The sequence below is a fragment of the Oncorhynchus tshawytscha genome, linkage group LG25 (genome assembly GCF_018296145.1).
Source record: "Oncorhynchus tshawytscha isolate Ot180627B linkage group LG25, Otsh_v2.0, whole genome shotgun sequence".
NCBI classification, from domain to species: domain Eukaryota; kingdom Metazoa; phylum Chordata; class Actinopteri; order Salmoniformes; family Salmonidae; genus Oncorhynchus; species Oncorhynchus tshawytscha.
In genome coordinates, this window is record NC_056453.1 from 14,616,818 (window position 1) to 14,632,980 (window position 16,163).

General features: G+C 45.1%; 1 protein-coding gene across 1 annotated transcript in view; it reads right to left on the minus strand.

Moving 5' to 3' along the window:
• The window catches only part of pcdh15b (protocadherin-related 15b), a 214,316-nt gene that overhangs the window by 19,914 nt on the left and 178,239 nt on the right, over positions 1 to 16,163 (minus strand). Inside the window, exons 30-35 of the mRNA XM_042305961.1 lie at positions 14,407 to 14,625; positions 13,567 to 13,655; positions 11,880 to 12,056; positions 6,103 to 6,321; positions 5,427 to 5,435; positions 4,980 to 5,090 (exon numbers count right to left, since the gene is read on the minus strand). Of these exons, the coding sequence (XP_042161895.1) occupies positions 4,980 to 5,090; positions 5,427 to 5,435; positions 6,103 to 6,321; positions 11,880 to 12,056; positions 13,567 to 13,655; positions 14,407 to 14,625 (824 nt within the window). The remainder of the gene's footprint in view (positions 1 to 4,979; positions 5,091 to 5,426; positions 5,436 to 6,102; positions 6,322 to 11,879; positions 12,057 to 13,566; positions 13,656 to 14,406; positions 14,626 to 16,163) is intronic.

A 16,163-nucleotide genomic window follows, 5' to 3' on the forward strand; every position in this document is an offset into this window, starting at 1 on the left:
TCAGAAGTTTACATACACTCAATTAGTATTTGGTAGCATTGCCTTTAAATTGTTTAACTTGGGTCAAACATTTCTGGTAGCCTCCCACAAGCTTATCACAATAAGTTGAGTGAATTTTGGCCCATTCCTCCTGACAGAGCTGGTGTAACTGAGTTAGGTTTGTAGGCCTCCTTGCTCGCATACGCTTTTTCAGTTCTGCCCACAAATTTTCTATAGGATTGAGGTCAGGGCTTTGTGATGGCCACTCCAATACCTTGACTTTGTTGTCCTTCAGCCATTTTGCCACAACTTTGGAAGTATGCTTGGGGTCATTGTCCCTTTGTAAGACCCATTTGCAACCAAGCTTTAACTTCCTGACTGATGTCTTGAGATGTTGCTTCAATATATCCACATAATTTTCCTCCTCATGAAACCATCTATTTTGTGAAATGCACCAGCTCCTCCTGCAGCAAAGCACCCCCACAACATGATGCTGCCACCCCTGTGCTTCACGGTTGGGATGGTGTTCTTCAGCTTGCAAGCGTCCCCCTTTTTCCTCTAAACATAATGATGGTCATTATGGTCAAATGGTTCTATTTTTGTTTCATCAGACCAGACCAAAGTGCAACATTTGTCCCCGTGTGCAGTTGCAAACCGTAGTCTTTTTTTATGGCGGGTTTTGGAGCAGTGGCTTCTTCCTTGCTGAGCGGCCTTTCAGGTTATGTCGATATAGGACTTGTTTTACTGTGGATATAGATACTTTTGTACCCATTTCCTCCAGCGTCTTCACAAGATCCTTTGCTGTTGTTCTGGGATTGATTTGCACTTTTTGCACCAAAGTACATTCATCTCTAGGAGACAGAACGCCTCTCCTTCCTGAGCGGTATGACGGCTGCGTGGTCCCATGGTGTTTATACTTGCATACTATTGTTAGTACAGATGAACGTGGTACCTTCAGGCGTTTGGAAATTGCTCCCAAGGATGAACCAGGTCTACAATTTTTTTTTCCTGAGGTCTTGGCTGATTTCTTTTGATTTTCCCATGATGTCAAGCAAAGAGGCACTGAGTTTGAAGGTAGGCCTTGAAATACATCCACAGGTATCTCCAATAATTTTCTGGATTTTTCCAAGCTGCTTAAAGGCACAGTCAACTTAGTGTATGTACATTTCTGACACACTGGAATTGTGATACAGTGAATTATAAGTGAAATAATCTGTCTGTAAATGACTTGTGACTTGTGTCATGCACAAAGTAGATGTGCTAACCAACATGCCAAACCTATAGTTTGTTAACTAGAAATGTGTGGAGTGGTTGAAAAACGAGTTGTAATGACTCCAACCTTGGGGTATGTAAACTTCCGACTTCAACTGTACAAAACTTAAAAAGGGCCTCCTACATAAATAATAGCCAAAAGACACGAAGCGGAAACTAATACTCTAATAAGCAACTGTACAAACTTTTACAGCTCACAGATTTTACCCCCCATTTACAACCTAGCGATACAACAGAAGTACTCACTTTAGTCTGGAGGCCAATGAAGGGAAAATGGGGGAATAAGATAGACAGATGAGTATAGCAGGAAATGCAGGGTGAATCAACTAAATGCTACAGGCTGTACAACCAATAATTGCAGAATTGATTATCCGGTGGATGGCTGACCATATCAAAAACAATTTGCCCTGCCATTGCATTGGTTTTGATCGGATAAGGAGGAAGCTACAACCCAAGAAAACAAAGTGAGCACTGAGGGCAACTTGAGTAGCGTACCACCCTCATCACCCTAGAATCCAGCCTATGCGCCATGTACTCAACAGCCTTAGCGATAAAATTAATTATGTTTCACCAAGGCCCATATAAATAGTGGCTGCATTTACTTTAATTATCTTAAATTGACATTAATTTCCCCTTATTTTTCAAAGAGTTACCCAGTCTGGTTGGATTTTCTTTACTGTCCATCTTGAACAGTAAAAAAATCTAAAATAATAAAGATTCCAGATTGTATTCTCCTTGCATATAAAATGATATCATGTTAATGGCAGCGAGCGTATCTGGAAGGCAGGAAACTGCTGAGCCATGGAACCGTGATAACAGCTCTGCCCGAATTACACTGAAACGCAGCACGTCTTTAACCTCCCAGATAAACTTAAAACAATGTCTACAGCAGTGCCTGTTTGACCAGGGAACCCAATCATGGCCAGGGAAATTGGTCCGATTCTAAATCAAAAAGAGAATTTGCAAGAACACTACAGGCCAGTCTAGGCCGCACTGCCGCTCGAGGAGAGGCACAAAAAAAATGCCACCATCATATACTCGCAAATCTAGAATAGTCCCAGTAAGCATAATTAAGTTTAAAGATACCTAGAATACATATTTTCCAAACGTTGAAGTTAGGTACATTTTAGGTTCTGAAGGAAGGTGAAAATGCATATTTTCCAGACGTAATTATTATTTTTTCTGGACATTGAAATCCGGTTAATTTTTGGTTCATAAAGAAAGTTGTGTCATTTACAAAGGTCTATTTTTGGACCAAATCAAGGCCGGTCCAGACAGGACCAAATCTGAAATCAAACATAGACGTCTATGATTGGTTCAAGGCCCCCCCTCCCCAAAAGAAATATGCCCAAAAGAGTGGCGCAGCAGTCTAAGGCACTGCATCACAGTGTTAGAGGCATCACTACAGATCCGGGTTCGATCCCGCACATTGGTACGGCTGGCTTCCGGGTTAAGTGAGCAGTGTGTCAAGAAGCAGTGTGGCTTGGCAGGGCCGTGTTTCGGAGTGACGAATGGCTCTCGATCTTAGCCTCTCCCGAGTCTGTACGGGAGTTGCAGCGATGGGACAAGACTGTAACTACCAATTGGGGAGAAAAAGGGGGAGGGGGCTGTAGCCCAAAATAAATTGTGATACAAACTGAAGACCACTGCCACTGATCATGACAATTTAGCCCATGGGGTGAAATAGACATCAGATGTGAGTAGCCTGATTGTCTATTTGTTGTATGGTGTTTGTTCAAATGTCAGCGCATTTTTTTATATTTTTTATTGGGACCCATTTAGGTTGGGCTATTTAATCGGAGAATTGTGCATGATGTAAGAATTGTCCATCTCGTTGCATTGCACACGTTTTATCTTCAGCCTGTAGGCTACAGCAAAGGCTACATACTATTTCTACCATATTATATATCTGCTACTTGATTTGTAAGATGATTTTTTGACGGAATGTTGATGGAGCACAGCAGTGATGAGACCAGCCACACATACAGCTGATGAAACTGTGGGTTTGCACAACCGAATCATTTCTGCAACAAACTGTCAGAAAGCATCTCAGGGAAGCTCATCTGCATGCTCGTCATCCTCACCAGGGTCTTGACCTGACTGCATTTCGGCGTCGCCACCGACTTCAGTGGACAAATGCTCACCTTCGATGGCAACTGGTATGCTGGAGTAGTATCCTCTTCACGGACCCCGGTTTCAACTGTACCGGGCAGATGGCAGAGAGCGTGTATAGGGTCATGTGGGAGAGCGGTTTGCTGATGTCAACCTTATGATGTCATTTATGATGTCAGTTCCCCCTCCATTTTGTCACCAAAGCCCCATATCTCAGCTCGCTGGTCACCATAGCAGCACCCACCTGTAGCACGCGCTCCAGCAGGTATATCTTTGGTCACCCCCAAAACCAATTCCTCTTTGGCCGCCTCTCCTTCCAGTTCTCTGCTGCCAATGACTGGAACGAACTACAAAAATCTCTGAAACTGGAAACACTTATCTCCCTCACTAGCTTTAAGCACTAGCTGTCAGAGCAGCTCACAGAATACTGCACCTGTGCATAGCCCATCTATAATTTAGCCCAAACAACTACCCCTTCCCCTACTGTATTTATTTATTTATTTTGCTCCTTTGCACCCCATTATTTATATTTCTACTTTGCACATTCTTCCACTGCAAATCTACCATTCCAGTGTTTTGCTTGCTATATTGTATTTACTTCACCACCATGGCCTTTTTTTGCCTTTACCTCCCTTCTCACCTCATTTGCTCACATTGTATATAGACTTATTTTTCTATTGTATTATGGACTGTATCTTTGTTTTACTCCATGTGTAACTCTGTGTTGTTGTATGTGTCGAACTGCTTTGCTTCATCTCGGCCAGGTCGCAATTGTAAATGAGAACTTGTTCTCAACTTGCCTACCTGGTTAAATAAAGGTGATATATATAAATATTTTTAAATTAACAGCGTGCCCCATGGTAGTAGTGGAGTTAGGTATAAGCTACGGACATAATTGCATTTGATTGATTTTATTCATAGCATTTTAGTGATACAGTGACAAGATCCTGAGGCCCATTGTCGTGCCATTCATCCGCCGCCATCATCAAGTTTCAACATGATAATGAACGGCCCCATGTCACGAGGATCTGTACACAATTCCTGGAAGCTTCCATGGCCTGTATACTCATCAGACATGTCACCCATTGAGCACGTAAGGGATGCTCTGGATCAACGTGTATGACAGCGTGTTCCAGTTCACGACAATATCCAGCAACTTTGCACAGCCATTGAAGAGGAGCGAGAAAACATTCCACAGGCCACAATCAATCGCCTGATCAACTCTATGAGTAGGAGATGTGTCGCGCTGTATGAGGCAAATGGTGGTCACACCAGATACTGACTGGTTTTCTCATCCACACCCCTACCTTTTTTAAGGTCTTTGTGACCAACAGATGCATATCTGTATCCCCGTCACGTAAAATCCATAGATTAGGGCCTATTGAATTCATTGAAAATGACTGATTTCCTTATATGAACTGTAACTTAGTAAAATCTTCGAAATTGTTGCATGTCACGTAAAAAAAAATTCTACAGTGTATGTTGTTGGAGGTGCGTCTTGGAAAATGCCTCCCTTGTCAATCTTCCGCCATAGGCTAACCGCATAATCCTGCCTGATGGGCGGGGCCCTGAGGACACACATGACGGAATTTGTTGGGATATATCATAACACTTACATGGCACTGTCCCCAAGCTCTTCGTAAAGGTTGTTGGTGGCGGCGCCCACTGATTTGCCTGTAGGGAGGGCCATTTGGATCCGGGCAGTTTTAGCACACTCCGCTTGTCTCCTTTAGTAGTACCATGGAGAGAAAGTCAACCAAGTTACTCTAAGTTACAGCATCAGCATATTCGAACAGGACACTGCTACATTATACATGCACATCACTTGGTAAGCAGTGTCACCATAATATGCTCAAATGAAATGTGCCGGCAAAATTGGTTTATTTATAGGCCTCCGACTGCAATTTAAGGGAGTGTATAAAAACAGGTTATGCACAACTTATTTGTTTTAGATTTCATTGACTTCCCTGGTCCCAAACGTTTACTTAGAAAACAGTGGAATGTGAATGCAGGTGTGCAAATAAAAGGCCATAGAAATAAGTAATAACGACAATAATACTCACTCTTTGAATCTGTTGATAATGAAAGGAAATGAGAGAGAGAGGAAGAAAGAGAAGGGTGTTAGTAACGGCGAAGGGCAAATTACAGACAAAATGCTTCTTATAATCATTGTCTTGATACAAAAATAAAGAGAGTGAAAGAATTCACTGTAGGTTAAGCCAATCTCCTGAACCCAAGACACTGAAGAAGATGACACTGAGGATTCTCTTCTCATCTGTTTAACATCCATCCATCCCTTGAATTTGTGACGGCCTTCAGTCTAGCCTTCCCGGCTTAGTTCGCAGGCTCAGGGAGGGGGGAAAAAAACCTCCCCAAACGGCAACAATCAGTCTGCGGTGTTTGTCTGCTCTGACATTAATTCATGTGCTTTTACGTTGTATAAATAAACAATTATGCCGGCTCTCAAAGGCGTTTCCATGGTAAATTGTGGAGTGAAAGCTAGTTTCCTCCTAAAATGATGGGTATTAGGGAGAGCCTCTGGGGGCTGGAGAGCAGGTAGCTTGCTGTCTAAACCCTTGTGTCTACACTAATGTCTCTATCTGCACCAGTACTTGATGCCCTATTCCCTATGTCCTGCCCTGTGTCCTAGTCATACTCACCTTTCTCACAACCAATCCCAATTTGACACAATGTACTTCCAATAAAGCAACTGAACTTCGAACTGTTCTTTTTACTCACTGCCTGTAGGTGATGATGACGATGAGGATGGCAGGGATGCAGCAGAGGATGATGATGATGGCTAGGGCGAGCAGCGCCCCCTCTGTGTAGCCCACGGTCTGCACGACCTTCTTCACACTGGTCACCACATCCGGTGTGCGGATCTCTAGGATCCTCCCGCCTCGGCCCAGGTACGGCTGGAACTCCTTGTTGATGTCCAGCAGCTTCCCATCCAGAAACCTTGGATGTAAACAGACAATATATACAGTACAGGTACACACACACACACACACACGGTCATCATCATCATCTTTATCACTACCCATCATCCTCATCGTCAGTCAAAGACGGCCTGGAGTTTTTCCTGATCACCTCATCTGAGCTGACCGGGCCTTCGTCAGGAAAGGTCTCATTGCAAAATGAAGCCCGTTGCCGAAACAAAGACACTTCTGACAAGTTATTCGAGGAAGGAAAGACAGGATTGCTTCTCATCACTCTTCACATCACTCTCTCACGTGAGTATCTTACCTATATAAATTGCAACATGTAAAGTGTTGGTCCCATGGTCTCATGAGATTAAATAAAAGATCCCAGAAATGTTCCATACGCACAAAAATCTTATTTCTGTCAAATGTGCACAAATTTGTTTACGTGGCTGTTAGTTAGCATTTATCCTTTGCCAAGATAATCTATCCACCTGACAGGTGTGGAATAACAAGAAGCTGATTAAGCAGCATGATCATTACACAGGTGCTGGGGACGATAAAAGGCCACTCTAAAATGTGCAGTTTTGTCACAAAATACAATAACACAGATGTCTCAAGTTTTGAGGGAGCATGCAATTGGCATGCTGACTGCAGGAATATCCCCCCAGAGCTGTTGCCAGAGAACTGAGTGTCCCATTTCTCTAACATTTCAAACATCGTTTTAGATAATTTGGTAGTACGTCCAACCGGACTCACAACCACAGACCACGAGTAACCACTCCAGCCCAGGACCTCCACATACAGCTTCTTCACCTGTGGATTCGTCTGAGACCAGCCACCCGGACAGATGATGAAACTGAGGAGGTATTTCTCTCTGTAATAAAGCCTTTTGTTGGGAAAAACTCATTTTGATTGGCTGGGCCAGGCTCCCCAGTGGGTGGGCCAGGCTCCCCAGTGGGTGGATCTGGCTCCCAAGGCCCACCCATGGCTGCGCCCCTGCATTTCATGTTAAATCCATAGATTAGGGCCTAATGAATTTATTTCAATTGACTGATTTCCTTATATGAACTGTAACTCCTTAAAATGGTTGAAATTATTGCATGTTGCGTTTATATTTTTGTTCAGTATATTTATTGTCAGATCTCATTTTGCTCTTTTGTAGCTTTGGCAACTCTGTGTTTTATATCCCAGTTCGCACCTGTCACTGTAGGCTGTACAGACAATCCCCACCCCTTGGCTGCAACCCTTTTAATTTAGTGGACCCTGAGCACACAACCCATGTGGAATTCCTGATCTCTGGCAACGTTTGGAACTGCCGATCTATGGTGAAGAACACGGAGTTCATCTCAGCCTATGCTGCCCTTCAGTCCCCTTGACTTTTTGGCCCTGAGCCAAGTAAACCCCCCCCGGTCAAACCCTCCCCTAACCTGCACGATGCTGGGCCAGTTGTGCGCCACCCTATGGGACTCCCGGTCAAGGCCAGTAACGACACAGCCTGGGACCGACCACCAGGCTGTAGTGATGCTGCAACACTGATATGCAGTGCCTTAGACTGGCAGTCTATCTCCTTGCCTCTTTTGACCTCACCCTTCCCCTGTCCCCTCCCACTCCCAAGGCTGACAATAAGCTTGACCTCATCTTTACTAGAGGCTGTTTGCCTACTAATCTCCCTGCATCCCCCTCCAGGTCTTATTTGTTCCTCTTCTGTATCCCTTTCCTCCAACCCTAGCCACTCAGACCCTACCCAGATTGTCATGCGCTGTCGCAATCTTTGTTCTCTCTCTCCCCCACTACTCTCTTATCATCTCTCCCTTCTGCTAAATCCTTTAACCCTACTCTCCTCCCTTTCTGCATACTACGACTCACACTGTCCCCTTTCCTCCTGGCCGGTCTCGGCCCTTACCTCCTGCTCTGTGGCTGAATAGCTCATTGCGAGCTTACAGAACAGGGCTGCGGGCAGTGAAAATGGAGGAAAACTAAACAATCATCCTTCCACTCCCTCCTCTCTACCTTCTCTTTCTCTGTATGCGCTGCTAAAGCCACTTTCGATCACTCTAAAATAACCCCAGGAAACTCTTCTCCACCTTCTCCACCCTCCTTAATCCACCCCTCCCTCTCCGCGGACGACTTTGTCAGCCACTTTGAAAAGAAGGTTAACGACATCCGCTCCTCATTCACTCAGCCTATTGAGTCCACTGCTCCCACTCACACAGAGCTACCCTACTCCTTGACCTCTTTCTCCCCTCTCTCTCCAGACAAAATCCTGTGACTAGTGAGGTCCGGCCACCCGACTACATTCCCGCTCAATCCCATCCCCTCCTCCAGACCATCTCTGACCAGACCTCGCATTCCTTACTTCCGCAACTCATCCCTGACCAGCCGCTGAGTCCCCACTAACTTCAACATGTCAAAATGGCCCGAGTCGCTCCCGCCTCAAGAAACCAACACTCGACTCCTCTAACATCAAAACCTACAGACCAGTATCCCTTCTTTCTTTTCTTTCCAAAACACTTGAGTGTGCTGCCTCTGACCAACTTTCCTGCCATCTCTCTCAGAACGATCTTATTGACCCTAACCAGTCAAGCTTCAAGACGGGTCACACCGTCTGGTGTTCAACCTTCCCAAGTTCTCCCATGTCACCCCACTCCTCTGCACACTTCACCTGCTTCCAGTCGAAGCTCGCATCGACTACAAGACCATGGTGCTTGCCTACGGAACAGCAAGAGGAGCTGGCCCTCCCTACCTTCAGGCTATGCTCAAACCCTACACCACAACCCGAGCACTCTGGTGTGCCATCTCTGGTCTCTTGGCCATCCCACCCCTACAGGAGGGTAGCTCCCGGTCAGCCCAGTCCAAGCTCTTCTCTGTTCTGGCACTCTGATCAGTTTCCCCATGAAGCTAGAACAACATAGTCCCTGCCCATCTTCCGAAAACATCTGAAACCCTACCTCCTCAAAGAGGATCTTAAATAATCCCACAGCACCCCCTGCAAAAAATATATTGCACTTTACTTTTTCCCCCTTACCAGTTCTGACTTTTCTGATTGCTACTTTAATGTAAGTCACTCTGGATAAGCGCGTCTGCTAAATTACTAAAACGGAAAATGTAAAAACTAATGGCTCTAGTCATAACAATATGTATGAGAACAGCAGTAGTTGTGCATCTCTGAATGTTGTTATATTTATTATCGGGGTCATTGAAATTACCGAATCGATAGATTTGATACACTGCCGATTTTGCAAAGCATGTAGAGGTCTGTAATTTTTTATCTTAGGTACACTTCAACTGTGAGAGACGGAATCTAAAACAAAAATCCAGAAAATCACATTGTATGATTTTAAAGTAATTCATTTGCATTTTATTGCATGACATAAGTATTTGATACATCAGAAAAGCAGAACTTAATATTTGGTACAGATACCTTTGTTTGCAATTACAGAGATCATACGTTTCCTGTAGTTCTTGACCAGGTTTGCACACACTGCAGCAGGGATTTTGGCCCACTCCTCCATACAGACCTTCTCCAGATCCTTCAGGATTCGGGGCTGTCGCTGGGCAGTACGGACTTTCAGCTCCCTCCAAAGATTTTCTATTGGGTTCAGGTCTGGAGACTGGTTAGGCCACTCCAGGACCTTGAGATGCTTCTTATGGAGCCAGTCCTTAGTTGCCCTGGCTGTGTGTTTTGGGTCGTTGTCATGCTGGAAGACCCAGCCACGACCCATCTTCAATGTTCTTACTGAGGAAAGGAGGTTGTTGGCCAAGATCTTGCGATACATGGTCCCATCCATCCTCCCCTCAATACGGTGCAGTCGTCCTGTCCCCTTTGCAGAAAAGCATCCCCAAAAATGATGTTTCCACCTCCATGCTTCACAGTTGGGATGGTGTTCTTGGGGTTGTACTCATCCTTCTGCTTCCTCCAAACACGGCGGGTGGAGTTTAGACCAAAAAGCTCTATTTTTGTCTCATCAGACCACATGACCTTCTCCTATTCCTCCTCTGGATCATCCAGATGGTCATTGGCAAACTTCAGACGGGCCTGGACATGCGCTGGCTTGAGCAGGGGGACCTTGCGTGCGCTGCAGGATTTTAATCCATGATGGCGTAGTGTGTTACTAATGGTTTTCTTTGAGACTGTGGTCCCAGCTCTCGTCAGGTCATTGACCAGGTCCTGCCGTGTAGTTCTGGGCTGATCCATCACCTTCCTCATGATCATTGATGCCCCACGAGGTGAGATCGTGCATGGAGCCCCAGACCGAAAGTGATTTACCATCATCTTGAACTTCTTCCATTTTCTAATAATTGCGCCAACAGTTGTTGCCTTCTCACCAATCTGCTTGCCTATTGTCCTGTAACCCATCCCAGCCTTGTGCAGGTCTACAATTTTATCCCTGATGTCCTTACACAACTCTCTGGTCTTGGCCATTGTGGAGAGTTTGGAGTCTGTTTGATTGAGTGTGTGGACAGGTGTCTTTTATACAGGTAACGAGTTCAAACATGTGCAGTTAATACAGGTAATGAGTGGAGAACAGGAGGGCTTCTTAAAGAAAAACTAACAGGTCTGTGAGAGCTGGAATTCAAATACTTATGTCATGCAATAAATGGCAAATGAATTACTTAAAAATCATACAATGTGATTTTCTGGATTTTTGTTTTAGATTCAGTCTCTCACAGTTGAAGTGTACCTATGATAAAAATTACAGACCTCTACATGCTTTCTAAGTAGGGAAAACCTGCAAAATCGGCAGTGTATCAAATACTTGTTCTCCCCACTGTATATAACAATGGAACACTACAGAGTGTGCAACACCTTACTCCCTATAATGCCTGGAATCATAAATGACAGGTGTGGGGGGCACACTGCAACACAATCCTATTGCTGTTGTTCACTAGGTCTATTAGACATGATCCCGAGCTGCAAGAGGCAGAGGGGTGGTTAGATGAACACTGAGCCTGCTGTGTAGAGTTGGTAGGAAGCAGTAGCGGGTTGACAGCCAGTTGAATGGCAGAACTAGAGCTGCTGTCGTACGAGGGCATGAGGAGGTTGGCACTCTAATGAGGGCCTGACTGCAGGGTGACGGGAAACAAAAGAACCCCCCCCGCCACACACACACCTCTAACTGCCACTGGGTAAACACCTGCTCCATGGGGGAATGGTGTATCTAGATACTACAAGGGGTGGCTCTGTCTGCCACTGGGTAAACACCTGCTCCACGGTGGAATGGTGTATCTAGATACTACAAGGGGTGGCTCTGTCTGCCACTGGGTAAACACCTGCTCCACGTGGGAATGGTGTATCTAGATACTACAAGGGGTGGCTCTGTCTGCCACTGGGTAAACACCTGCTCCACGGGGAATGGTGTATCTAGATACTACAAGGGGTGGCTCTGTCTGCCACTGGGTAAACACCTGCTCCACGTGGGAATGGTGTATCTAGATACTACAAGGGGTGGCTCTGTCTGCCACTGGGTAAACACCTGCTCCACGGGGGAATGGTGTATCTAGATACTACAAGGGGTGGCCCTAAGGGGCAATCCCTTGTATTGTGACCTACTTTGTCCCTCAGGGCCACTGTGGTGACCGGCTACTACTCACTTGAATAGCTCCTGGCGTGAGATGGCCCGGTTGGTCAGAGGGTCGATGGCGTAAACCATCAGGTCCGACTTGGAGTAGTCCTCCTGCTCGAAGCCGTCGCCGAACCGCTGTGGCCCGATGGACTCCACCACCACTTTGGCCCCGGGAATCTGGTCCTGCACATAGCGCTCCAAGATCCTGCAGAGGGAGTGGAAGGAATAATCAAGTGCTTTGTATAAGAACAAGGTGACAGCAGGATCTCTGGGAAAACGGTGATATGATATGTTATGTTAAATCCAAATGGTAAGAACGTACTGCAATTCATAGTTGCTACACCGACCTGTAGCTGTATTCTATTTCCCCACTTGACACTGAGCTAACGCTGCCTCAACTGTTTAAAAAGAAGAGGCCTTGACTGAATGGATTCAGGCTCACTGAAAGGGTTTCTCAGTCAGAGGATACGTCCTTGATCAGTACATGAATTAGGATAGTGGTTAGAATGAGGTTGTGCATTGCATTTGCAATGGAAAAACATGACAACCTATATCCTCCTTGGGACCGTCAGCAACTATAAAAGAGTCAATTCACACACGTTTCCATGACCCGGTCAAAATCACCTCTCGCTCCAAAATTCTTAATTGAAAAGAATCAGTTCAAGGCGAATGCATCTTAAATGGCACGCTGTTCACTATAAAGAGCACGACCCACTGTACCAGCATAGGGCTCTGGTTAAAGGTAGTTCACTATATAGGAAAGAGTGGCCAGTTCAGACACAACCCTTGTTTGGTGGTGGGCGTCTGCAGCCGGGAGCTCTGATCTGAGCGGGACGGCAACGGCAAAATAGGCGTTGAAACAATTACCTGCTGTGCCCTGGATGTTCCCGCTCCCCTGGGAAACTCCGAAAAGAGGATGGCAGGACAGAATAGTAACCAGGTGGATGTATTTCTGCTTGGGTGGGGAGAGCACTAATAAACTAGGTGGCTCCACAGCTGGGGCCAGAGCCCTTGGAGCTAAAGTGGAGACCTGGGATGAGACCAAGTCAGTGGAAGTCCATCATGGAGGACTGGTACTCTATGACTGTTTGTCAGTAAGAGGATAGGTTAAGTGATGGATAGGTGTACAGAAGCAATACAGCCAATACACGCAAGCTCACTCGCACACAGTATGCTGGAATTCAGGTGCACCCTCACACGCCCCCCCCCCACCTCAGAGGAACAGGAGACAGCCAGGGAGCCACTGACACTTTCCCTCTCTCGCTCATTTGCAACTTAGCTTCAGAGAGAAGTTGGATGCCTTTCTGATCACAATGCTAATAGCTAAGCAGTAAGCTCAAGACAAGGATGGAACCATCATTGAGTGGCTGTGTGAAGTGTATGACAGAGCTCTGACAGAGCTGAGGAGACAGGTGGTGAGCGGCTCTAACGGAATCTGAAGGAAGGCTCTAACGGAAACTGAAGGAAGGCTCCTACAACATTCATTTGAGCAGACGCCAAACAGCGGGACGCCGTTTCATCTCGACAGAAGGCAGCGATAAAACAAACACTGCACACTGATTCATACAGCTCCACCCCCCCCAAACACCTGCATGTCTGGGAAAGGGCCAAAGGTAAGTGTCTACATATCAAGTATAGGAGACGGCTATAAGCACAGTTGCGACTTGACTGTTAAAATATGGATTATAAGATCTCTTAGATATCTTCTACGTTACCCGAGGAGCTTGTCCTTGTTCTGTTCCACCACTGTAGGAGCAACGTTGGAGACCACCACCTGCATATCCAGCAGATTCACCACAGATACCTGGGAAACAGAGGTCAATCAAAAGGATCAATGGTACAGACACAAAACAAGCATCTATTTCCCTCCCCTCCCCAACTTCTACAAATAAGCTTTAATGTTGGACAGCAGGCTAAATCACACGGAAAATCTCCCTGTAGTTTGTGCAGTGCCCATGAAATGAAGCTTCCCATTGGAATTAGATGAACTTAGCCACAGCGTGGTTCCTCTCGTTCAGGCAAGGCTCTGGCCCAGCCAGCCTCTTATTTCATTAAGAGCAAAGGGAGTCAAATAGGCTGCAATGTATAATCAATGGTCCCCATCTGCCCTGGGACAGTTCAATTTGCAAAAAACTGGGAAGAGGCCAGCACAGAAGGAACACACATTCATCTACTCTCTCAGGGATAGCTAGCCTATCTACCACAAGGCTGGCACAGGACATGGACCATTGATTAGCTGGAGTATCAACACCATGCTTTTTTTTTTACAAATGCAATTCCTATGGGAAGCTTTTGAGTGTGTATTTTGGGATGGCTGGGGTGTTTAGTGCCAATATACACCTGGGGAATGGAGATATTGATATTGTGGATATCGACACACTTAATGTTGGTCCCTCAGTTATTTTTAAAAGAGCCATAAGCTGGAATTGATCAAGGCTGGCAAGGCAGCTATGAACATTTAGCTGGCACCGATAGTACTTAGCATTGAACAAATAGAAATAGAACGGCTAGAACAGACATTCCCTTTCAATACTCTGGGAGCAGGACGAACTCACCACCACCTCTGCCTTGCTGCTCAGCCCCCCCTCGCCGTAATTGTCAGTGGCGACCACTTCAAACTTGAAGTAGGACCGTCGCATGTTCCTGTACATAATGGCAGTCTTGATGACGCCGGTGTAGGGCTCGATGACAAAGCCGTCCTTGCCGTCGGTGGTGGGGGGGATAATAATCCTGTATTGCATGGAGCTGTAATTCCCTGTGTCCTTGTCCAGGGCCTGAGACAGACAAACACAGACACACGGAGTTAAAGGATTCAAGAGGTTCAGACACAGCAGCGTCATCAACAACAACACAACATCAAGATACAGATCAACTCATCCGTTGAAAATGAAAGGGCAGAGATAGATTTTTGGGGCAGTTGTAGTTCTCAACTATTGCTGTAGGGGGAGTCTTTGAGCTGCGAGCCACTCTCTAACAGAGAAACTCCTGTCAATCTGCCCAGCTGATTTCACCATTTGCCACGTTGCTCTGCAGTGACATTGATTTATAATACCTTTCGACGACTGGAACTGAGTGTGACAGCACTGTGCCCTGCCCCGCCGGAGTCATTAATACAAATTAGATATTTTCTATATTCCGCAAGATTCATTCAACTCAATCGTACACCACAGGCTAACACTATATATCTAAAGGTTCTTTGGTAACAGATTCCACCACCTGGGTTAGTTATTGGTGATACCAGACCAGACCAGACCAGGAAAGAACACATCAGTCTATGAATGCAGAGTGAAAATGTGGCACAGAGACAGCGCAAGCGGAGAAAGGAGAGCCTTTGACTGTGTTCTGAAAGAAATCCCAACCTGTTTGAAACTGTGGATCAGATTTGAGGCTGATTTGCTGTGAAACCCTCATGACATTGGATTTGTTCTTTGCAGAGATTCCTCTTTGTTCTCCTATATTTACAGAGACACAACTGCATTCCTCCAAAACGACTTATACTAACGATCAGATCAATGTGTCCTTCACAGACAACATGTGTCGCTCAGACGACGAGTCATTATTTATTTCTACATTGCCACTTCTCACTTCTGTCTCTCGCTCTCTCCCCACATGAAAAAAATACTATAATATACACTGTGGTGTTTTTGCGGACTTTACTGTAGTATTTACTGAAGTGTTTTTGCAGACATTACTGTAGTATTTACTGAAGTGTTTTTGCAGACATTACTGTAGTTTTTACTGAAGTGTTTTTGCAGACATTACTGTAGTATTTACTGAAGTGTTTTTGCAGACATTACTGTAGTTTTTATTGAAGCGTTTTTGCAGACATCACTGTAGTTTTTATTGAAGTGTTTTTGCAGACATCACTGTAGTACTTACTGAAGTGTTTTTGCAGACATTACTGTAGTACTTACTGAAGTGTTTTTGCAGACATTACTGTAGTACTTACTGAAGTGTTTTTGCAGACATTACTGTAGTACTTACTGAAGTGTTTTTGCAGACATTACTGTAGTACTTACTGAAGTGTTTTTGCAGACATTACTGTAGTACTTACTGAAGTGTTTTTGCAGACATTGCTGTAGTACTTACTGAAGTGTTTTTGCAGACATTACTGTAGTACTTACTGAAGTGTTTTTGCAGACATTACTGTAGTACTTACTGAAGGGTTTTTGCAGACATTACTGTAGTATTTACTGAAGTGTTTTTGCAGACATTACTGTAGTACTTACTGAAGTGTTTTTGCAGACATTACTGTAGTACTTACTAAAGTGTTTTTGCAGACATTACTGTAGTACTTACTAAAGTGTTTTTG